Raw genomic sequence first — 26,237 nt, 5'->3', positions numbered from 1 at the left:
TTTGTCCTAAAGTCACCAGAAAATCCTTCCTCCTGGAAGAGGGACCTGGGGGCGCTTGGTGAACCTCTCCTTTCATCTGCATGGGGGTGTGATCAGCAGTGTGGACTGGGCTGCAAGGGTCCTCATTATGGAACATATCAGCTATGTACTAACAGATCGCATTCATGGAGGGCACACTGCTCCATATGATAGAGAGAGAGATGGAGAGAGATGGAGAGAGATGGAGAGAGAGAGAGAGAGAGAGAGAGAGAGAGAGAGAGAGAGAGAGAGAGAGAGAGAGAGAGAGAGAGAGAGAGAGAGAGAGAGAGAGAGAGAGAGAGAGAGAGAGAGAGAGAGAGAGAGGGAGAGGGAGAGAGACATATTTACATAGACTGGACTGGAGAAACAGATGAATAGGTAGATGAGACAGAAATGCAGAGATGTAGATTGCTCAGTAGACAGGTGTGGATAAGGTAGCATTGATAGAAATTAGAAAAGAAAGAAAGACATACATAGACAGGAATAAAGAAATAGATGACAGATGCGATTGGATGGATATATATGTCCAGTACAGTAAATGGCACACTGCTAACAGCTTATGATGACATCAAAGTGCAATATATTTATTCTAGGAGGACATAAGCTGTCTGACATATGACATGCATGCTGTGTGTACCTGCACATGTATGACACAGACAGATGAGGTCTGACACACAAGCACACCTATCTGCTCATTGAGGAAGGCTCTTGCCACAAGTGGAAGGAACAGACAGATGTACCTATAGAATAGTTTCCATGGCTCAGTGTCTCCTCCATGCCTTGCATTGTGAATGTGAAGCTCATCCTCTAGGATCAGCCATAAGGAACGTTAGCCAGGCTTCAAAATGTAATTAATATACAAAAGCAGCCAGGATGGGGGCCTGTGCGTACAGTACATTCTCTCTGAAACAGGAGGAGGTGACAAGGACGACTTGCCATATACGTCTGCTTTTATTTTTAAACCCTTGGGCTGCACACTGCTTGATCAACACTTTTCCTCAAATGAAAGGAAGAGAATGGGGGGACGAAGGGGGTGGGGGAGGGGTTGGGGGGGGGGGGAGAACACTTTTATGTACCCCACAAATAAATTTCCAGCCTGAAATCCCACAGGCTGCCAGAGCTTGGAATGTATGATCCTTGTATGACATTGTGTGATTTACTGTTGAACAACAACACAAAATTCCACCAGGAGGGAAAAAAAAATCCCAAGACCCCACTTACAGCTAGATGTCAACAAGGGCTTTCCAGGCAGCTTATTCATGTGTGTTTGTCCTTTACACTTATCCCAAAAATCCAGGCAGGCTGAAAAAAATAGAAGTCCCGTGGCTTGATGTAGCCCTGACCCCTTATATTCCATTTATAGTCTTAGTCCTGATGACATCCTCCTTGCCTGGGGAACTGTCCAATCCAGCAGCATGCGTGCAGATTGTGTTAGGTACTAAGCGAAATATAAATATGCCCTAATAGTGAAAAACACATTGGGTCCCACATCTAGGCTCTGGGCTGAGGATCGTCCTGATCTTACCTCCAACACTTGGGGCTTGCTTGTTTCTCTTTGGATCCTTGTTTGCTCCAATAACACGAAAGTACAATGGCACCCAAGAAGGATGTGAAGAAACCAGCAGCTGCTGCCCCTGCAGCGGCACCGGCACCAGCAGCAGCACCAGCACCAGCCCCAGAACCTGTCAAACCCAAAGAACCAGCATTTGATCCGTCCAGTGTCAAGGTAATAGGGCTGCAATGGGATGTCATGTGTGTAGTCGCTGGAAACTCAGGGAGACTAGGGGGACCCTGCTTTGCCCCCCTTTTCCCTCCTTAGAGAGGACAGAAATTGGCATTTTTTTGGAGATTACCCCTTCCTAACACCAGAAGTCATGTATGCTGCAATCTGGCTGTATGGCTGCATTTTATGGATTTCATGATCTCACAGATTTTTATTTAAAGATATTTACACTGTTCCATATGCGAACAGCTCACTACATTTAACAGAACAATGTTTTAAACTGCCCATACATTATACAATCTGATTTTCTAAACTACTATCAACTATGCAGTGCCTGATTGGATACAAATTGGATAGTTTGGCTATGTGCTTATTGTGTCTCTTTTATGAATAGTTATAACTGTAAATAAAAACAGACACCCCAGATAGGTGTCATGACACCAGAAAGTGATCTAAAGCTGGCCATACAATATATAATCGAATTTTACAATCTACTTGAACTATGTAGTACTGGATTGGATACACATTGAATAGATTGTTTAGGTGTGTCCTTATGTTGTCTCTTTTATGAATAGTTATAACTGTAAATAAAAACAGACACCCCAGATAGGTGTCATGACACCAGAAAGTGATTTAAAGCTGGCCATACAATATATAATATAATTTTCCAATCTACCATCAACTATGTAGTGCCTGATTGGATACACATTGAATAGTTCATTTAGGTGTGTCCTTCTCTTGTCTTTTTCATGAATAGCTATAACTGTAAATAAAAAGACACCCCAGATAGGTGTCATGACACCAGAAGGTGATCTAAATCTGGCCACACAACATATAATCGAATTTTCCAATCTACCATCAACTATGTTGTACTGGATTGGATACACATTGAACAGATTGTTTAGGTGTGTCCTTATGTTGTCTCTTTTATGAATAGTTATAACTGTAAATAAAAACCCACCCCAAATAGGTGTCACGACACCAGAAGGTGATGTAAAACTGGCCCTACAATATATAATCGAATTTTCCAATCTACCATCAACTATGCAGTGCCTGATTGGATACACATTGAATAGATTGTTTAGGTGTGTCCTTATGTTGTCTCTTTTATAAATAGAACTGTAAAAAAAAAAAAAACAGATACCCCCAATGAGTGTCACGACACCAGAAGGTGATCTAAAACTGGCCATACAATATATAATCAGATCTATGTACAATCTTCTTCAGATTTACCAAACCCATGCAATATACGAAAATACCTATACAGTCTGTTCAGTTTGTACCCATTCATTGCATTTCATAGTTAATCGATTTAACAGAGATGGTCTCTGATCTGACTGTATAGTGTATGGCCAGCTTCAGATCACCTTCTGGTGTCATCACACATATTGGTGGGGGCTCTTTTGTTTTTGGTATATTGATCTAATAGTGCAAGCAGAATGTGCTACTTATAAAAGAGACATTTATAACTGAGCTGCATAAGCATTTACTTACCACTTTACAATAGCTAAGCCATACTGAAGCAAATCAATGCAGGAGCAGCAGGACAGGGTAATGCCATAGCTGTCCTCTACAGCACACATTTTATCCTTGCTAGGAGCTGTGAGCTTTCCAGTGACAACACCAACAACTTCTCTATTGCCAGTGTTGTGCTGTAAATGGCTGTGGTTTGCAGTGTGCTTGTGTTCTCAGCTTGCTCTTTGCAATGCTATGACAGGCGATTGACAGGTGGCAAGTTAGCCAGTTACACAGGGAATCACACAGGCTCCTCCTCCACCTAGCTGCCTTCTGATTGGTCTATAAATGTGGATCAGAAGGAGGATGCCCTAATAGGGGGGGAATAAGGCTTGGCCTCTACCTGAATGGAGGCTGCTGCAGAATTGATGCTGAGTGTGGACAGGACAGAACCTCCCATCTTTATTATATGTGTCTACAATGATACTTATTATCCTGTGCATAGCATAGTGTGCATTTATGTGGCTTAGGACCAATGTCACACTTTAGAAATACTTTGTTGCAGAAGAAGTGTTATTAAGAAGCTGATCTTTGTCACATAGCAATGCAAAGGAGCAATGTTTATGAGAAGATCCTGTTTTGGCTGTCATTTAGTAAATGTATTGTAATCTATGTATGTTTACAAATAAGTGTGATCATTGTTGCAGTAACCTGAAGCATACAACAAATGCATTTTTCCTAAAGTGTCCTTAAAGTGTTTCTTAAAGTGTCCTGTTGAATGTGTTGTTGACCATAGCAGCCCGAATTCCAGCTGTCCTACACAGGCAACCCTAGAAATGTAAAGCTGGAATCTCATTGGCTTGTACAGCATAGACACTGCATGTTATTTCTGTTCATACCAATGGAATTGTAGTGTAGGTAAACTAGCTTTAGTTCAAAATCCCAAAAATATACATTTACCTTGAATCATTACGGGCCTGTTTAGACCGTTGTATTTTGATGCGCACATTGCAATGCACTAAATCGCATGTGCCTAACTTCCCCATATTTCTGTCCATTTTTTTGTGCTTTAATGGCCAGTTCACACTACAAAAATGCACTCCAGATGCTTTCCGAATACATTTTTGCTTACAGTTCACACCACACGCAGTTCCGGTGCAGTTTTGATGCAGTTTGCCATGTTTCAGTATGGTTCTGTGCAGAAAAAATGCACCATGCTCTACTTTTTTTTTCTGCACCAGAAACTGACTGGAACTGACTGCACTAGTGTGAACTAGGGCCATTGGAATACATAGAAAACACTGTGCCATGCATTTTTATGCAGAAAAAAAGAGCACTGAACTGCATCTAGTGTGAACTAGCCTTTAGGCTAGATTCACATCTGTGCAAGTGATTGTTGCTGCAGGGCTGTACCTGTTCCCACAACCTACCCGCACAGAAAATTGCAGGAGATGTATGCGGGTGCCATTAATCCTAATGGCACACCACAAGCACTGGAAATTGCTCTGGCATAGGGAGCTACACTGCACTTGCACAAATGATGCAGGGGCTTTTTTCCTGTGTTGCAGGAGGCACAGCAGCCCATTCAAATGAAAGGGCTGCTGTGCCCACACAAACCACAACCATCAGAGCTGAATCACTGTGAACCTAGCCTTAAGGCTTTGTTCACATCTATGTGATTATTGTCATTTAGCAGTAACAGCTGCTAAATGACAATACATATAAACATTGATGCTTTATTAGACTCTGAAGTATTTTAATGTATCACTGAACTCATAACCTTTGTAATTTGAAGGAATGATGTTATTACACGTTCCCTGAAAGGGTACCCTTGATGCCTAATTAAGATCTTCAGCGCTACTGCAATGTATAGCATACTCTGCTATGGGTTTTAACCACTACATTAGGAATTTAGGGGAAAATGTATTAAGATTATTATTATTAATAATAATAGCTAAGAATGTGCTAATATTTGCACCATTTATTATAAAATGGACAAAAAAGTCTTTAATAAATCCTTAAGTCCTGCATTTTTTTTTAGCACATGGAATGGGCAAACGACAATGTGCATACAATAATGTGCGGCGCTAGGATCAAAGCAATATTCTATAAATTTAATAGATATACATATAATACATTCAAAAAAACACTGCTGATAAAAGTTCATCAGGTGACTCAAGTGCTCAATAATCATGTGTCTTCCTGGACCCGGTGGATGTGCATATAGGTGTTTTTAAGCAATGCGCGCTCACCAGAAAGCGCATGTAAATGCGCGTTAAGTAATTATATGATGTCATCAAATGGTCATCATGGGATGATGGCAGGAATCCTAAGCCTTTCCTCTATGGGTGGATGGATTCTGAGATATGGATTCACTGGTATCAAGGTCTTCCAGAATTCCCTTTTATGGGATAGGTGGGTGCAGTCCTCTGTATCTAGTGGAGGCTCCCTCTCTGGATGTCAGGACAGCTGTGAATCAAAAACTCCTCTGGGGAGTCAAAGCAAAAGGATGCCCATAGTGTTTACAAAGTTACTACACTATGGGCATCCTTTTGCTTTGACTCCCCCGAGGAGTTTTTGATTCACAGCTGTCCTGACATCCAGAGAGGGAGCCTCCACTAGATACAGAGGACTGCACCCACCTATCCCATAAAAGGGAACTCTGGAAGACCTTGATACCAGTGAATCCATATCTCAGAATCCATCCACCCATAGAGGAAAGGCTTAGGATTCCTGCCATCCTATGATGACCATTTGATGACATCATATAATTACTTAACGCGCATTTACATGCGTTTTCTGGTGAGTGCGCATTGCTTATACACCTATATGCACATCTACCGGGTCCAGGAAGACGCATGATTATTGAGCACTTGAGTCACCTGATGAACCTTTATCAGCAATCAGTGTTTTTTTGAATGTATTATATGTATATCAATTAACTTATAGAATATTGCTTTGATCCTAGCGCCGCACATTATTCTATGCACATTGTCGTTTGCCCATTCCATGCAGGACTTAAGGATTTATTAAAGACTTTTTTTGTCCATTTGATAAATGGTGCAAATATTAGCACATTCTTAGCTATTATTATTATTAATAATAATAATCTTAATACATTTTCCCCTAAATTCCTAATGTAGTGGTTAAAACCCATAGCAGAGTATGCTATACATTGCAGTAGCGCTGAAGATCTTAATTAGGCATCAAGGGTGCCCTTTCAGGGAACGTGTAATAACATCATTCCTCCAAATTACAAAGGTTATGAGTTCAGTGATACATTAAAAAACTTTAGAGTCTAATAAGGCATCAATGTTTATATGTATTGTCATTTAGCAGCTGTTACTACAGTATGGCCTCTACTTCAACAAATAGCTTTGAGAATCAATTAAACTGAAGAGCTTGATGTACACAGAATATGCAGAGGGCGCCACCTACTGGCTAGTTTTGTTTAGTGCTGCTGCCCTATTCTAGTTCTGTTTCAATACTGATAAAATATAACGACAGAATGTCTATGAGCTGACCAAATACTAGGGATAACAGCTAATAAACCTTACCAAAAGCTAGTGATAAGGTTGCTGCTCTATAAATGATTGGCAGTGTTTTTTTATGAGTCCAGCAGAGAAAGCAAAAAATATTGCAGAATCAAATTGGAACATACTGTCGTCTACTGGCTGTAAGAGTAATACAATTTTAACACATGGGGATTTCTATACAATAAGGCTAGGTTCACACCGAAGCATTTTGCGGTGCATTTTGCATTATGCAGAAATGCACTTTGGTTCAATAGACTTCAATGGAGTTGCTGTAGAGACGCATGTAGTGCATTTTGATGCATTTATACCTTAGATCAGTGTTACTCAACCTTTTTTAGTCAAGGCACCCATTACAATTATGGACAGTCCCGAGGCACCCTTTAAAATTATGGAAAGTCTTGAAGCACCCCATTCTAAAATGTGAAAAACTATTCTAATAGTTTTTTTATAATGAAGCAACATTCACACATGTAGGACACCCAACGCTATAGGTGATTCATTCTTCCAAATTAAATACACTTTTTCACACTGGTCCTAACTAGTATTCCAGTGTTTCTCTCAGTGTTACTCCATCACTGAGATAATGTGACCCCAGCGCTGATGAAGAGGGAAAGGGGAGGGTCAAACTAGCAACTGATATCCTCCTTATTAACTGATGGCATCACTGGTTGTCAGGATGCTGGTGGCTAGAAGATCATAATGGCGCACAATGAAAACCTGTGTCTTTGTGTAACTAAAAGACAGGCTTCTTCCACCCACTGGCTTGTGTACACGTTTTGTGCAACTTTTAGACATTTTGCCAAGGTACCCCTGAAGAAACCTCAAGGCACCCCACGGTGCCTGGGCACCCTGGTTGAGAAAGGCTGCCTTAGAGTGTACGGCCCTTGAGGGTTAGGGACTGATGTGAATGTACAATATATAGGTAAAGTGCTGCATAAATTGATGGCGCTATATAAGTACCTGAAATAAATAAAATAAATAAATACATTTTTGATGCATTTTACATTTTTAATCTGCCCAGCAACAGGTTGGACAAATAAAACCCATAAAAACACAAAACGCATAAAAAAAAAGCATCAAAAACAAGTGTAAAAATGCAAAACACACCACAAAAAGCATTTCAGAAACTGAACAAATGCAAACTGCATAGGTGTGAACCTAGCTTAAGGTATAGGGAGGAAATATTACCGTGATTTAAAAGAAAGTATTAGACCTTTTGTTCTGAACACATACCGGATTTATTCAGTAAAAAAAGGTGGTAATTCCTAAAGCAAATGTATGCCAAAAAAAAATTTCTATTTACTTTTGGATAGAACAGGGAATGATTAGAACCCCTGTCAAGTTGGTTTTGTTACCTGTGCCCCAGCTGGGTAGGTTTACCCTCTCTTTACTGTACCATTGTCATTGAAGCAGAAATTGATGGGAAATCAGTTGTCACCAGAACAGGGGAAGAAAGCAATTCTTCCAATGGGACACATGTTCTGATTACAGCTGCCTAAGGCAGGAATTCTTATCATTTTATAGACATTTCCTGCATTTCAGGGACAGGACGTGAAGGGAAATCTCCCTAACGAGACACAGAGAACAAAAATAAACTCATAGGGATTTTAACCCCTCCCTATTCTATTCAAAATGAAAAAAATTATTTGGCTATGCATTTTCTTTATCTGAAACCAATCAGTAATCACTTTGCTGAAGTCAGACTATGACATGCTTTATTTTGATTGGTTGCTATGTGTTGGTACACCTCAAATCTAACACTCTATTATTTAGGATATAAATTGCAATTAATATGTACTAAAGCATGCGTTTTTCAACAATGATATAATAAATAAAAATACACTCTATTTTTTTACTTACTCACATTTGACTGCACACTTTTATTTGTGAAATGTTGTCTATATCTCCAATCTTTGAATTCCCTGGGTCTCTGAGAAGGCCTGATACCTAGGTTAATGGGAATACACTCAAAGTTGGTGACGTTTTAGTGTTTATGGTTCTGGTTTAGATGGAAAAACATGGTGCATATTTTGATTTAATCCAGGAAAGTCCTTGTGTGATTTTCTTAATAATACTTTTTTTTTGTCTCTCGTACTTTTTGTGTGTGCTTTATTATTCCTTAGATGTGTGTGCTTTTTACAGCATGACAAGTTTGAAGTGCTAAAATATTTCAGTTTAATGTGGTGGTTGATGTGTTTGCATATATGAAACCTAAAAATGTCTCATTTACCAGATCATCATGAGCTGAAGGAACCCTGCAAGGCTGGTAAAAGCAGATTAAAAAATAAGAATTGTATTGAGCTGTGCATTGACAGACAAGCAACATATGTTACATTTTATAAATACATATAGAGATTACCTTAGTTAGGTGGGATGGCATGTGTTTCCAATGTTGTAACAACAGAAGCATTTATAAAGGTAAAGTTGCTACTACAGCAGTTGAAATATTCTTTTACTAAATACTCATTTTCCTAACTCATGTTGTGCATAAGATTTGAGAAGGCGAAGTTTTACCTTTTCCAGGACCTGGAGTAAAACAGCTATGAATTCTTCAATTAGAATATAATCTCACAGGTGTCTTGCATTGTGATAGATGGGTAGTTTTACTAAAGGCAAATAGGTGGTTCACTTTGCAAGGGATTTTTCCATTAGTTTAGTGAATGTGGTAAAAATTTACTTTGCCAAGAATACCCAATCAGGTGCAAGGAAAAAATGTATTTTTGCTTTTACATGGTTGGTTGCTCGAAGTCAGCAGAGTTTCACCTCATCAACCAAGAAAAGGGAACATTCCACAGCAAATAAACAGGCTATTTTTCATTAGAAAATCAACCCCAGAGTTTCTGTAACAAACAGTAAAAATATATATGCAGAAAAATATAATTTGCCTTATAAAACAGTTAAAAATAATTAGACGTAAAAGTGTCCATAGTCACAATTCTATGTGACAGGGTTATCAGAATAATATTTGTTGGTGTTTGTGACCATGGGGCAAGATTGGGGCAGCACTTAGAAAGGGTTTAAATATTTTGATCTCAACCCAAAGATGTTGAAAGTATTATAAAAATAATTCTAATGGTCTAATGCTGTGTCTTCTCTAAATTGTAAAAGGTAAGTGTCCATAAGCAAATTATACAAGCTTCTTATGAAATCTGCAATTTCAACAGGGCTGGGGCATTTCAGGAAAGGGTACGTAAACTAGACCAGAACAAGTCATGTTGCCTCTTTATTGGTTTTTAAAGGGAAAGAAGATTAATACATTTTGTAGTGTAATGCAAGCTACCATTTTGTGGGTTTAGTCTGCCATTTGCATAGGTTGTGTTTGAAAAATGAGCTGGGGTATGCATAGCTCCAAACTTTCCTTCATTTGAAGAGACTCTTTACCTTTTGAAACCAAATCCTCTTGTCTTTCTTTCCTTCTCAGCTGTTTCCCTTTTTAGTCTGATGTTTAGATCTTTACACTAATACTTCTATCCATTATAAAAGAAAAGTAGGCGTGAAAAAATCCATTTATTATTTGTGGTCTCTGTAACTGGTGGTGTGATAGGGTAGTGTCATCTATCTAAATTCTTTGTACTAAAAGGTACCCCTCTTTTTCGTCTCAGAAAGCTGGGAGGTATGTAAAATCTAGAAAGCACTGTAATTTGTGACCTTGAATACAAATAGCAGAAACTTTGATAAGTCCATGTCATAGAAAAGCCTTCCTCGACTTTTTACCCCAGAGGAACCCCTAAAATCATGTTTAGGTCCCGGGGAACCCCTATCAAAACCAATTCATTTGAGGTAAATGGCAAAAATGCTGCTTACATCAGTGGTCAATAGAAAGAATGTAACCCCTACAGTCGTGGTCAGAATGCCTTCATGGTGGTCATCTATATAATTGGCTCCTGATTTGCCAAGTGGTGTTGGTCCTAGCACTGTGCAGACACCATCAAAGGAAACATTAATCACCCACAAAGGAAACCCTAGCACCCTCTGGGAGAGTCCTAAGGTTTGCTGCTCTGGAATATTTCTTTCCTTTCCTCTCTTCCAATACAACATTTATAGTGCCAACCCATCCCTTTTCCCTGCTACTGATACTATCCCCCCCCCCCCCCCCCCCAGTCTCCACAGTCTACTTTCTCTAGCTTTGCTAATAATAGAGGGCACATATGTTTTTGCTTTGTAATATACACCATACAGTGACAGAAGCAGATGGACACAGAATTGGAAGAATCATATATTTGTTTCCTCTAGGATCATACCTTCTCAGACAAGATGATTGCCTTTATTTAAAGGAGAAGTATGACCAAAGCTTTTTTGGCTGTACTTGTCTTCTGGGTCACAGGAGTACACTTACTTTTTCTGTCCTGTGACCCAGAGTTAGCTTATAGCTGGCTATTGCATGCTGTCAGCTGACATCACAGAGCCACTTCAGGCTCTGGAAGGATCTTGATCATATTAGCAGGATCCACCCAGCTGCCTGATTGACAGCGTGCTCCATCTCACACTCCACTCCTGAGAGTCGAAGTCAGCTGCACCCACCCCCCCTCCAGCCCTGAGTGATCCAACGTGATGACATCAGAAGGGAGGCTCCACCCTAAAATGGCAATCCAACATGATGATGTCAGAAGGGAAGTGGAGCCTCCCTTCTGACATCATCACATTGGGTCGCCATTTTGGATGACCTTTATGGATTGGTGCTTTTTATCTTCTGCGCTTGCAAGTGCATTTTTGTTTGCTTAATACATCAGTTGTATTTTACCGCACTGTGAGAGGCACCTCTTTATTTTACATGAACAAACACTCACCCTAAACATCGGGATGGCTTGATGAGCCTCAAGTGGTACATTTGGTTCCATATAACACATGAGTCCAGATGGGAATATACATATTGAGCGTGTTATGACCCCCTATAGCAAAGGGGTCCAAGGATCTGGTAAGCCTCCAATATGATATTACGGTGGTGGCTATTCACATTGGTGGTTATGCTGGAATGAAGATTTTTCACTACACACCACAGAAACCAGGGGACTGGTTTACACTTTTCTGGACAGTTTGCGATTTGCTTTTTATTAATGTTTATTTTTGAGCATTATTTTTTCATGTAGCATTGAATGTACATCACTAACATATTTGTTTGCAATTGATTGTTTATACCTAGCTCAACACAAATTTATATTTGATTTGCTAATGAAAGCAACTAATCAGAAGCCGATATTGGGAATACAGTGGTGACCCAGCTGTTGGTATACATACTGGGGTAGATTTACTAAAACTGGTGAGCTCAGAATCTGGTGCAGCTGTGCATAGTAGCCAATCAGCTTCTAACCTCAGCTTGTCAAATAAGCTTTGGTAATAAAACCTGGAAGCTGATTGGTTCCTATGCAGAAGTGGGCATTCAGCTTTTGCAAATAAACCCCACTGAGTGCAGAGCTGATAGAGAAAGGGGCCTGCTTGTGCGCTCAGAGTGCTGCCATAAACATCATTGTTAAAAGACAGATATGTGAATGCCAGGAGACCCATATTTTTTATTTTTCAAAATCAGCTCTACTTTCTGAGCACCTTGGCATGTCCTAAAAATGTCTTGCTGTATGTTTAATATTTCCAGTGCAGTGTATACCCCTCTGCTGTTTAAAGAGCCATATTTCACTGTACTGTTGGTGGCAGAGATGCAACTTTGGATGGAAGCTGCCATTTTTACATTATGTTTAGGCAACAGGGGCATTCAATTAGTAGATGAGTTGTCCAGTAATGTCTCAGTGCCTACTTTTAAACCCTAAGGCCACCTTTTATATTTAAGACCTCCTTCAGACTTGCTTTAGTCTTCGGTCACACCAAATCTGACTTTGAAATCGTGCAACATTACTTGAAATCAGGGGCGGACTGACCATTTGGGAACTCGGGCACTGCCCGAGGGCCTGGGGTCAGTAGGGGGCCCCATCAGATGCCCCTGGTACCTTTTTATAGGCTTTTTTGGGTGTGGTTTGAGTGTGGGCGAGGATACAGGGGCCCCATGATCCCCTATTGCCCGGGGCCCCATGAGTTGTCAGTCCGCCCCTGCTTGAAATCACACGATTTCAAAGTCATATGTCAGTACAACTTCGGGGGCAACTTGGAAGACATCTGTGCGACTTCATGCACAGATGTCTATGCAAGCCGCACCTGAACTTGCTAAAAGTAGTGCATGAAATACTTTCAAAATTGGTGCGACTCCAACTAAGTCAGAATCGCACCAATGTGACCACTTCCATTGCGATATGACCACTTCCATTCCAATATGACCACTTCCATTGCGGATAATAGGGTGCAATTTATCATGTGATTTGAAACAATCAAACCGCATGACAAGTCGCGCCAGCTTGACTTAAAGTCAAATTCAAATCAAACTTTTTTTTCATTTTATTTTGGATTATTTTTGTTAGTTTATTTACTGCTGTCTGTATTGCTACTGGGGAGATATCCCCTCACCTTCTGTCAGGACAGGACATGATATAAATGGGCATACAAACAAAACAGATTTTTTAATAGTTATAACCATCCAAAATGTTTTTGTTGTTATTTGCACCTTCCTGTCCCAATTGCTGCCCCATTTCTTATCCTGGTGTCACAAGGACAGGAAGTGAGGGAAATCTTCCCCAGTGGGATCACAGACAAAAATAAATTTTTTACAGAAATTATACCTCCGCCACCCTCTTCCAAAAAGAAAAAAATATAATTATTAGCCGCATTGTAGTTGAAAAATATTTATACTCTTGACAATAATTAAATCTTATTAGAGATGAGTAATTGTAACTACTATACATTACCTACTTTAAAGGACAAGATTACTTTAAAGGTCCATACACAGTGGCTTAAAAAAACGCCAGTGCTCTTGGCAAGAAAAAAACGCTAATTTTAAGCATTTTTTTGTACTTGTGTTTAGGTGCATTTAGAGTATTTTTCTGCCAGACAACCTCTTTCAAAAATGCAAAACATAAGGGTTTTTTTTTCTCTGCCTCTAAATGCTGAGCTTAAAATATGCCTCTAAACGACCAAATGTGAATGGTCACATAGGATAACATTAGTTGCTTCTACAGGCAAAAAATAAACTTCTCTAGGAGCACTATTTTTTAAGTCAGTGTGCATGGACCTTAGTAAACTTGTCCTTTAATAAATTCCCCACCTCCTAGTGATCTCCGCTGTGTGGCAGGCCCAGTGCTACACAGACTTTCTTCCAAAAAAGTGCCATGGCCCCATTCATTCCTAAGGGTGAACCATATGCGAATGAATGGGGTCATGGTGTGTGTGCACACTGAGAAGATGAGCTGGTGGGGACATTTTCATAAATAGCAATCTTCAGTTAAGGGGTACATTTACAGCATTAGCAAAGGTTAAATTGGAAACATTCTGAGCTCTGTGTATCTTTCCCGAAGTGTGTGGACTTTTTTTTAATGCCTTTTATTTTACAACCAAACTTGTACTGCTTTAAGCAGTAAATAATTAGCAACTAAATTTTGCTTCGTCACAGTAGGAAATCCACCCTCTGGCAGCTATTCATTGAGAATGGGGCAACATAATAGCTAAATGGTTAGCCCTTCCACCTGGCAGTACTAGGGTCATTGGCCTGAATCCCAACCACGACACCACCTACATGGAGTTTGCATGCTTCTCCCTATGCCTGTGTGGGTTTCCTCCGGGTACTCTGTTTCCTCCCACACTCTAAAGACATGCTGGTAGATTAATTGGCTCCTGTCTAAATTGGCCCTAGTATGTGTATGTATGAATGTGACTTAGGGACCTTAGATTGTACACCCCTTGAGGGTTAGGGACTGATGTGAATGTACAATATATATGTAAAGCGCTGCATAAATTGATGGTGCTATATAAGTACCTGAAATAAATAAAATAATTAGCAATATCATGTTTATAAAGTACAGCATAATGTCAGTTTTTAGTTTTCATCTCAATAATGTACCTGTCTTCTATTTTGTGTGTCTTCATTAAACGGAGAAATAATAAGAACATTTTATAAAGTTTGCACTGGAATGTTTTCAACCTGCACAGCATTTGTGAATGGCCTTCCCTGTGGATATATATATATCGGGGCGGACTGACAACTCATGGGGCCCGGGCAATAGGGGATCATGGGGCCCCTGTGTCCTTGCCCAAACTCAAAAAAGCCTATGAAAAAGGTACCAGGGGCATCTCATGGGGCTCCCTACTGACCCCGGGCCCTCGGGCAGTGCCCGAGTTTCCAAATGGCCAGTCTGCCCCTGATATCTATATATATTTCCCCTGACTGAATGAATATTTTCATATATTCTATATTTTATATAAAATATAAAGAAAGGAGAATAGATTAATGCTATAACGAACAAAAAAAAACCCTCGGGAATTATAAACAGACTATAGTTATCCCTGACAAATTCCACTGGTTACACAGTAAATCCTTTAAGACCTTTAGCTTTGTAATATGATTTTCTGTTCAAGGCGACCACTAGATGTCACCAAGCACAAAGACAACTGTTCAGGAACATTTGCAAGCTGAAAGAAGTATGAAGCATCCTTTGTTGATATCAAAGTGTAACTCCAACTTCAGGGCAAAAAGCATACTTAGCATCACATTTGTAAATGAAGTTTAATTTTTAAGGAAACTGACACAGTGGGGTTGATTTACTAAAACTGAAGAGTGCAAAATCTGGTGTGCATGATAGCCAATAAACGTCTAGCTTCAGCTTGTTCAATTAAGCAATAAAAAACCTGGAAGCTGATTGACTTCTATGCAGAGCTGCACCAAATGTTGCATTCTCCAGTTTTAGTAAATCAACCCCATGATTATATATTAGATGTATATATGGTGCCCTTACCTACTGACTTTTCTAAAAAAAAAAAAAAAAACCTCTACAGTCCTTATATGACGAAACATTTTTGTCTTCCTTATTTGGTAATTGACTAGAGCTATTTTCTATTACTTAGCATCACCCAACCTTGTGATGTCCCATAATATTTTAACTGATGTATCTAAATGATTAAGGACATGCCACTGAAATGATTGTACTAAAAACTTAGGTTTGATTATTATTAATACTATTATTATTATACAGGATTTATATAGTGGCAACAGTTTGCTCAGCGCTTTACATTATAAAGGGAGACAATACAGCAACAATACAGTTCAATACAAGAGGGTTAGGAGGGCCCTGCTCCTTGGAGCTTACAACAAAGCTCATTCAAAAGTTCAAAAATAGCTAATTTATTTCTATATTTAAAAAATATATCTATAGCACCAAGGTATTGGCATTTATAAAGTACACAGAACCATTACTATCAGTTACTGTCCCATTGGAGTATAAATTCTTAATACAAAACACAGCTTTCAACAGCCTAATCATATTACTGAGCATAGGAAGAGGATTACAAAACCATATTTTCATTCTCGTGTGCTTTCCAAAGCTTACTAGAATGTAAAGTGTATTTAAATCTCTGTATTCTAGGTGTTAATAGGCAATACAGACCCTAAAAGCCAGGTTATCTTTGGCAGGAATTTGCAGCAAGTGTGTGGGGTATTTTTAGAGTCCATGCTTTATTTACACAGTTGTAAGGTATAAGGGAGAAATAGGCTAGAAGTATTCCTCTGAAAAAGTACAAGACAGCCCAAAACTGACATATCCAGCCTGTGCAAATCTCCTCCTTCTTGCAGAAAAAGTGCTGACAAGTTTTAAACCCATTAAAGCGTGTCTAACCCACTTCCTACTAAAAATAGCCCTCCAAATTGGTGACACTGGAAAGAGATCCCTCCTTTCCCTTTGCCCTAAGAAAGCCAAAAGCTCACCAGAGGGTGGGGTTACTAGCCCCTGTGACATCTGAGCTGGGCCGTCATGTCACTGCCCCCAGATAAATAAGAAGAGCTTGGCCACAGTAGAAGGACCACAAGCTCGAGCCCTCCTCAGGACATCGTCTCAGCTCCCTGCTCGTCGCCCCGTCCCAAGCTCAAAATGGTGGGTGTCCTAGCACGTTTTGCTATTAGCACACTTTAGTACTTTGCAGTCTCAACTAGGACTCTATAAACACTTGATGATTTTTCTAGGACAACTATGCTCCTTCTTTTACTTTTATCCAATAGTATCTTAGTAAAAAAAAACTTTTTCTGATGTAAAGAAGCAACACTTTTTCCTCATTGTCTATGGCAATAATTTAAAATTCCTTTGCTAATCAAATACACCCAAAGCTACTACAAATTGGAAATAGGTTATTTTTACATATTAGGAAAAAAAATTTAATTTTTTAAAAGATAAAAACTTTTATAAAAATAATTATATATCAACCTGAAAGTCCTCCTTTACTTGTAATGTGGAATTCAAACACATTATTTAACAATTTTATTTTTTATATTGGAATTTTGAAAGAAAATGCTATTGGAAAATCTGGCTATAATCCCACTGTCCCATTTTCTATAATATAGCCTGTATTTGAGTTATTCTTGATGTCTAGTCCTTTGTAAAGGCCCATAGAAATAAACCGCTGTATATGTATAAATGACTTCACTAGAAGTAATTTACTTTTACAGTTATTTATGAGAGCTCACATGCCAAAGTAAAACATAATATAGAATGTATAGGTAAAGAAGGAACTAATATTTTTTTATATACCTAGTGAAAACATACAATTTATATATTTAGGTACTTACATTGCTACAGTTGTTATGTCTGTCAATGCATATGCTTCCATACTAGTTTTTCTTTTTCTCTTTTTTTACCTTGCAGTCTTTCTCCGCAGATGAGATCGCTGGTAAGTGAGATTAAGCTGGAAATGAAGTAATGCCTATGAAGCCTACATGGGTAGTGGATATTAAGTGTAGTAGTGTTTGTTTCCATCTGAAAGAGGAAGATTTACATTGGCCACACATAGAAGGATGATAAAGAAGAAAATAGCATTTAGGCATATCCTTCATTACCGGCCTTGTTGTGTTTCCAGCTTCCTGCAAGTCCCATGTGCATGGACTGGTTATATGGACCTCAGAAAGCTGTGAATCTTAAACACCAGCAGGCCTTTAACTACAGTTTTTGTGGCTGATTTTTTTTTGACAGATCGACTTCAGTAAGGATCAGCAGGATGGTAAGTTGAGAGAAAGGATGAGGGATAACTGGAGTCTAAAACTTTTAATTTTGCATATGTTGTAAAAATAAATATAATAGATGATTCTACAAAAGATGCTATTTTAGATGTTTATTAAATAGTCATGATCATAAAAAGTTTATTAGGAAGTTTATGTGTAAATCTGCTGCATACTGCTTTTGCAGACTGATAATACATTTCATGCTACGTATTATAATTAGAGAATGTACCATTTTAAAGCTCAATAAGGCTTTTTATAACACTGCCCCAGATTTACACAAAATGTTATAATATAAGTATACATTTGAATGAATATTTCACAATGAATAATCCCACATCACATTTTATATATGGTTCTGTCTCTGCAATGCCTTTTTTTAGAGTAATGTTTTATCGCATTGGCTTACAAGGCACATGTGTTGGGTTGTCATCTGTTCTGAGCAAGAACCACATTTCCCATTTCAGACATGTATTAGCCAAGTTTCTTAAATACTTTGCATCTTGATAACTTGGAAGCCCTACACAGTTGAGGTTATTTACTAAAACTTGAGAGTACAAAATCTGGTGCACCTGTGCATGGTAGCCAATCAGCATCTAACTTCAGCTTGTTCAGTTCAGCTTTAACAATACAACCTGGAAGCTGATTGGTTTCTATGCAGGAATGCACCAGATTTTGCACTCTCAGATTTTAGTAAGTAACCCCCAGATACTGGGGGTATCTGGGCACATTAGCAGTTTTAAATGTTTACATTTCATTTTAATGTGAATAGATAGTCATTGGAAAGTGGCCTTACAACCATAAGCCTATGGCTTATTTACTTCCTTAGTGCACAATTTAGGCATTTCCTAATAGAAAATGTTTTAAAAAATCATTAGATTTTTCATTAGTCCTATTAAAATCATTAATATCAAAGGATTATAGAGTAACCACCGACTAGAAAAAGTTATTTTTTTGTGATAAGTATTTATGTGCACCAACACCTGTATCCCAAATAAACCCTGTAAAACCTTGATGAGGAAGAATAGAGCTTTAATGCCTCTGAACTCTAAATTATTATTATTATTATTATACAGTATTTATAAATTGCCTATAGTTTGCTCAGCGCTGATTGATTGTTGATCAAAGTCCAGCACCCTCAAAATCTTATTAATTTTTTTTTTCCATGTAGAGTAACCCAGTAGTACAAAAGTGGATTACCGCAATGGTTTTCCAAGTTTGGTCAATTGACTGTAAATGAAGGAGTACTCCATAGATAGCCGGTCACATCATGGCAGGTTGAGTCACAGAGGTTATTCTGGGGTTACTAGTAAGCCAACAACTAGCATGAATCGTTCTTTATATCTGCACTGTATTTTCTCTTCTATTCTATTATGTGACATATTTACATGAATATTATTATATTATTATTATACAGTATTTATATAGCGCCAAAAGGTTTGCTCAATGCTGTACATTATAGTAGGGGACAGCACATGAAACAATACAGTAACAAGACAAAACACGAGGGGTTCGAGGGCCCTACTCTTTCGAGCTTACAATCTTAGAATATTATGTTTCCCTAGCCCTTAGTTACTATATTACTAAGAGAGAAAAACAAGATATTGAAGTGGAATGATGGTGTTAAAGCAGAGGGTTGTAGGAGTTTTAGCAAGCTACTTAGCTACTACTGTTTATTTCCTCTTGCTGTATTACATTTCTATATCTGATAACAATGTTGTAATCAAACCATACCGATTAGCAATCACCCGCTAACCTGTGAGTCCAATATATGTAATATTAACCTGTTATGTTTTGCTTCACAACATTATATTGGAGATCCTCAATATACTTTCCATTAATTAGTACCAGTCTTCTATCAGTAGGCTGGATGCCACACAGGAGATCAATGGCACCACATTCTAGTAATATATAGGGCTCTTTGAAAGTAAGCTGGCCAGGTGCAGCTTTTGGTAGAGCTTGTTGTACTTGTGAAAGGAAATGCTGACAGTGTCAAAATGTTCTCCAGTGACAGGTGCTTATGGAAGGAATGCTAATTACTGGGCATGCTGGCAATGAAGGGGTTACAGGGCTGTGCATCCATGGGATTAGCGCAGGGCATGGGGTATCCTGTTACAAGAGTGCTGACCTCTCGCTAACATTAGCAGCTTTTTACAGTCTGCCTGTAAAACCATCTCTGACTTGATTTGGAAACTCCTCTGTGTTACTCAAAATAACTGAGTTTCAAGTGTCCCAGGCTGAAAAGGAGCTGAACTGGCACAAATTTCTAATTCACTGCAAGACGTGGCTTTCATGTACTATAATCCTTTCGTAATCCCCTATCTCGGTATTGGCCATTCTCTACCTCGGTTTATTATGTAATATATACAGCTGTCGTATCAGAGATCAGAAGTAAAACTGTGAACTTCTGTGCTCTGGAAATATAGATTCTGATAATGTGCCCTCTTCTTCTCTGTTAAAGAAGACTTCATACTAGATTTGCCCCATCGCATCATTTTCATAATTCTATAATCCTACATACTACTATATTTCCCAGAATAGTTCCATTTCTGAGAGATGATGTAGCATTTCTAAATGTTGAGATTTAGGAAACACTGATGGATTATGAACCAATTATATGCAGTAACATGTAGAAATTGGTTAGTTTAAATTGTTGAGGTTTGTATGAGGTCCATTGGTGTAGATTGTATTCCATTACACAGAATCTGTTTAAATCATTGAAATTGTTACCCTATATTGCAAAGTTGTGGATACATTTTTAAGGTAATGCGAATACAAAAATCTGTATTTTTCTTTTCACAGACTTCAAAGAGGCTTTCCTGCTGTTTGACAGGACAGGTGACAGCAAGATCGCCTACAACCAGGTTGCTGATGTCATGAGAGCTCTTGGACAGAACCCCACAAATGCTGAGGTCAAGAAAGTCCTTGGCAACCCATCTCCTGAGGGTAAGTGCAGTCTCAAAGGATTACAAGTAAAGGGCTTATACAAATTCTTCTAACTCTGGTTTTAAAAAGCAGTAATGTAAAAGATAATTATGTGATAAAGAAAAAGCTCCACCACAGTAACCCATTACATTTTTTTATTTGATTACTTAACATACACTGAAAAATATTAAACATAGGAGGTAGAGGGTGTGATTTTTTAAAACTGGAGAATGCAAAATCTGGTGCAGCTGTGAATGGTAGCCACTCAGATTCTAACTTCAACTTGTTCAATTAGGCTTTGACAATAAATCCTGAAAGCTGATTGGTTTCTATGCAGATCCGCACCAGATTTTGCACTCTCCAGTTTTAGTACATCAACCCCTGTGTGTTGCTATGGGCAACACCCTAAACTTTATTGTTCCAGTTGATTTGTTAAAGTTGGGAGTATACCTACATACAATTATAAAAAAAATACATATACATTATCAGTTAAATGTATGGTAGTTAAAGTGTGAGTATGGGAAGGGTTTTGGATAGAATTGGGAAGGGTTTTGGATAGAATAGGGAAGGGTTAACACCCTTAACTGGTCATTATTTTCAGTTTGTGCCCTGCTGGGGAGATTTAGCTTTACTTCCTTGAAGACACAATGTGAATTGAAATCTCCCCCAAGTTAGGGGAACTCCCATCATAGACAGTTGTCACTGGAACATTTGTCTCCATTGGAAGACTTACCCCCACCTCTTGTTCTCATAACAGTACTCATAAAAATGTAGGATTTTTCCTCACTTTGTTTTACTAAAGGCAAATAGCCATAGGTAAATAGCTCTGTGGTGTATGAATCATTCTGTGTTTTGTAAGTCTCCAAACTGAGCTGATGTCATACCTGTTTCATTTGTTTTTTTGCAGAGATGAACGCCAAGAAGGTTGAGTTTGAGCAGTTCCTGCCAATGCTGCAGGCCATTGCTAACAACAAGGACCAGGGCAGCTTTGAGGACTTTGTTGAGGGTCTGCGTGTCTTTGACAAGGAAGGCAACGGCACAGTTATGGGCGCTGAGCTTCGTCACGTGCTGGCCACACTGGGTAAGACACATGCACATTGTCTTGGCTGTAGGTGCTTAGAGGTGATTGCTGGACAATATAGAGTAGACAGTAACAATCTCTGATGCATCAACAGGTGAGAAGATGAAGGAGGAAGAAGTAGAAGCCCTCCTGGCAGGACAGGAAGACTCCAACGGCTGCATCAACTATGAAGGTAAATCTAGGAATGGCCATTCTTCATACATGCAAAATATAGTTTTCATTGCATTCTGCAATATTGGTGCTTGATATAACTATGTTTCTTTTTTTTTTTCATTTACAGCCTTTGTAAAGCACATCATGTCCATCTAAAGCCTTTCCAGTAAGTAGACATTTTGCTAAAACAGCCAAAATTGTTGTCTAAAACAGCTATAAGTATGGATAACTTGCTTGTTCTACTGTCACAAACAGCTCAGTTAGAAAATCTATATTTTGATGCACTAGATTCGTTTAGTCTTCTTCCTATTTTCACGAAGACAGTTGGTGGAATGTTTGTCTTTAAGCCAATTGGAATTTTCCTTCAACCTTTCCATTTATTATTTTAAATCACTACTAATGTACATAGTACATTACTCACATTTATCATATAACTGAATATTATTATGCAGAATGCAGGTTTGTCTTCATATACACTGTCCTTTGAAGATCTAGTAATCCATAAGTATACATTTCATTTAAAAAAAAACTGTACTAAAGAAGAATGCCATTGCTGACAATGCTAAATTTCTGTCACTCATGCAAAAAGGCCTCAAAACTTTCCGAGTACCTGACTCAGAATAGGTATGCACATTGAAAATTCCTTGTTCTGGGTCAGTGGCTCAGTTAGAAAATATATATTTTCATGCACTAAGTTAGTTTAGTCTTTGTCTTATCTTTGATCAGACCATTGGAAATTTAACTTCAATCTTTCCATTTTTTATCTAAAATAAGTGCGAATGTAGATAAACAGTTTGCATTACTCATATTTATCAAAAGAAGTAATAGATACTATTATCCAGAAGGCAGATTTGTCTTCATATACACAGTCATTTGAAGATCTGTTAATCCATTAATATGCACTGTACTAAAGAAGAATGCCATTGGTGACAATGCTTGATTTAAAAGTTTGCCAGCCATTCTTTACTATTAATAATTTCACTGTTTATTTTATTTGAAATGTATAATTAGTAATATAGTGGAATTCAGAGCTTGTGTTTTACAAGCTATTGGGTAGTTTTGCTTAGTGGACCTTAAAAACCATACTTCACATAAATCAATATGACATATGACAGTATTACCAGATAACGCATTTTTTGAATATAGAAGTTTCTTGCTATATAATACAATATGTTGCTCTGAGCTTCAGCATATCACTTACAGTCTTACCAAAAACGACATGGTATCAAGCTAGGTCCATGTGGGTGTTTCACATTGTTACAGACTGCTGAAAGTCTATTATTTTTAAATCAGATGAAGCTTATCTGCGAGATGTGGATGAGCAAGAATTGAAGTCTGGTTATATAACATGAAAACTTGGATGATCCAAATATTTAAATATGAGCATAAAAAAGAAATTTTTAAATATTAACATACACTGATGAGATTATTTAGATTTAATTGATGTTTTTGACCTGTCTATGTAAAAGACCATATTTCCTCTTAAACATGCCAATATAATAAAGCATGGGTGCCCAACCTGTGGCCTTCCAGTTGCTGTGGAACTGCAAGTCGCATCATGCCTCTGCCTTTGGGAGTCATACTTGTAACTTTTAGCCTTGCAATGCCTCATGGGACTTGTAGTTCTATAACAGCTGGAGGGCAACAGGTTGAACACCCATGTAATAAACTAACCCATAGCAATCAAGGAACAATGATGTATATCTCAGAACAGAACAGGTGATTTGTTTTGTGTTTTCTGCCCTTTTAACTTATTAAATAAGCTCCTGTATAGCTAAATGTTGCAGCTGAGTGTTTAATAAGAATCCAGCTAATATTCTGCTTTATTTTCCCTTTGTAGCCCTGTTCTACATATGTCTCAGAAGATCTGGAGGCATAGAAACTGTACATAGACCAGCAACTGGTCACTATTACCAACCTTATGGATATATACTGTACAATACACCCACCATTTTTTTTCATTTTCCACCATTGGGACATTTCTTTCCATGAACCCTGGTATTATTTCAAGGAAACCAAAAGATCACAGAGGAGCTATCACCCTGGCAAAGCTGGCGGAGCATTCTATCAAGCACATCTGTGTAACGTGCCATGGATTATTGTAAGATCAAAGACATGAAAATAAAATATCCTTTGCTAAAATGGTGGCTACAGAGTCTCTTCTAATTTATCTGTCCAAAGTTATGGGCCAATGCACCAAAGAACACTGCATCATTCGCTGCCAGAGGTCCCACTCGCCTAAGGTGCAGCTGGAATCTCTGACAGTAGAGTGGTTAATTTATTGTCTTCCTGTATTCCATTCTGTCAAAACAATAAACTTTTACTGAAACCCATCTACTGTAGGTATGTTTCCTCATTTGGGAGCAAAGTAAAGATACTGTACCTATGGGGGATTCTTCAGCATATTAATTCAAGGATGCTAAGGTTCAGGGTCACCTAAAGCAGAGAGTTATTAAGGCAGAATGGGGCCCTAGTTAAAAAGCAGCTTTGGCACCCTCATCCTTTTGATTGACATCAAAGAATTACAATAAGTATAGGCATAGCCCCATCAGACGTCAATGGCCTACAAGTATATCTCCCTCTGTGAAGTGACAGGCAGGTGCACAATTATAACCAATTGCACTATCCTCCTGGTTTACTGCAGGAGCATAAAGACTGTACCCCTTGAACATCCAGCAAGCCTTTGTCTTCTGCTAGATTGCCTTCGATATGATCCTGCTCTGACCTAAGGTAACATGTTATTTGCAAACCTATATTTAGAAGGATTGTTACCTTAAACTGATTGCCCATCCAAAACTTTCTTTTTTAATAAAGATGGTAAGAATGAGTTCAGATGTTGGGTTCCTTCTGCTAGCCAGGGCTTCATTAGAGATATTTTCCATACTTTCTGCCCTAGTGATGTTTTCCACAGACAGTAGTTGAGGGAAAAACTGCAAGACAAGCACAGACAGCAATAAAATGCTCACCTATTAGTCAGCACTCACTAAAATGAACCACAAACCTGATCATGTTGCAATTGTTACATAAAAAATCATGGAAGCAAACATACTACACCCATAATACAGCAATAAAAAGCTGGCAGGTGTTCTATCCCTCCCCTATGCTACAAAAATATGCATTTTTATTTCTGTCTGTGTTGCGGATAGAAGTTTGTCTTTACCTGTTGAAACCAGGCGGACAGTAAGTGACGGGACACCTGTTTTCCAGTGTCCTGAATAGCAGTGCAAATCTAATCCTTCATCACTATTGCAGGCCATAGACGGTTTGTTTATCGGCTGAATTTTCATCCAAAAAACAAAACATTGGTCGTTCTGTTGCCACCAATGATTGCGAAAATTGGCCGTTTTTCACAAATTTTCCAGCATGACCGATAAAAGAAATGAGGAGAAACAGTGAAAATCGGCCGATGCCATTGCCCCACTAACAGTGCGAAAATCTGCCGATTATTCTTTCGGACGAAAAATCAGCCGATAAACGAACCATCTATGGCCAGCATTAGTCCAAAAGTTTAGGATGGACATTTATTTCAGAGAGAAACTTTAGTCTGTAATATTTTTTCAGTTCTATATGTGAATGCATTTCACATTGTGTAAATAATTGTACCCTTTGGCATATAATTTGTTATTAAAAACAGTTAATTTTTGCTTAATCAAAGTACAGGCAGTCCCCGGGTTACGTACAAGATAGGGACTGTAGGTTTGTTCATAAGTCGAATTTGTTCATAAGTTGAATCAGGCACTTTTATAAGCACTAACTACTAACCAAACGACAGGATATTAGATTACGTTTTTGTAATAAGGTTACAGAAAGCAGTAAAACCTCAAGAGGCTCTAAACTGGTGTTTTGCATAAGAACTGCAGCTTGGACACATGTTTGCCTTAACATATTTAACTTTTATGTTTTACATTTTACATGCTCCATTATTCTACTCTTATCTTTTAAAATTGTTGAAATTGTTGACGGAGCATAACCATATGCTTTGCAAATGGATGATGATTTTTCACCACTCTCTGATCTCTTTATTATTTCTACTTTATCTTCCAAGGAGATTGTTTTTCTTTTCTTTGCTGTGCCAGCACTTGCATCAGCTTTTTGCTTTGGAGGCATTATTGCAGGGTAAAAATACACTGTACTGTAATGTACTGTATGAGAGAACTCTGCTCTCCTTTACACAGCACACGCTGCCCCCTCCCCCCTGCACAGACGGAGGATCACTTCAGTGAGCAGCCTGACAGCCTCTCCTTTCCTCTCCCCGGAGGTGCAGACAGACAGTCT

General features: G+C 38.5%; 1 protein-coding gene across 1 annotated transcript; it reads left to right on the top strand.

Moving 5' to 3' along the window:
• The first annotated feature begins 1,488 nt into the window (after positions 1 to 1,488).
• On the top strand, positions 1,489 to 24,295 carry MYL1 (myosin light chain 1). Its single transcript, XM_089672200.1, has 7 exons — positions 1,489 to 1,744; positions 17,778 to 17,805; positions 20,606 to 20,749; positions 21,636 to 21,809; positions 21,904 to 21,981; positions 22,090 to 22,128; positions 23,803 to 24,295. Exons 1-6 carry the CDS (start codon positions 1,610 to 1,612, stop codon positions 22,116 to 22,118), a joined length of 588 nt encoding a protein of 195 aa, XP_089528326.1. The 5' UTR covers positions 1,489 to 1,609; the 3' UTR covers positions 22,119 to 22,128; positions 23,803 to 24,295.
• Positions 24,296 to 26,237: the final 1,942 nt, after the last annotated feature.

Source organism: Staurois parvus, unplaced genomic scaffold (genome assembly GCF_062004578.1).
Source record: "Staurois parvus isolate SC_StPar_1 unplaced genomic scaffold, SC_StPar_1.0 ptg000011l, whole genome shotgun sequence".
Lineage (NCBI taxonomy): Eukaryota > Metazoa > Chordata > Amphibia > Anura > Ranidae > Staurois > Staurois parvus.
This window is presented reverse-complemented; position numbering and strand designations above follow the sequence as displayed.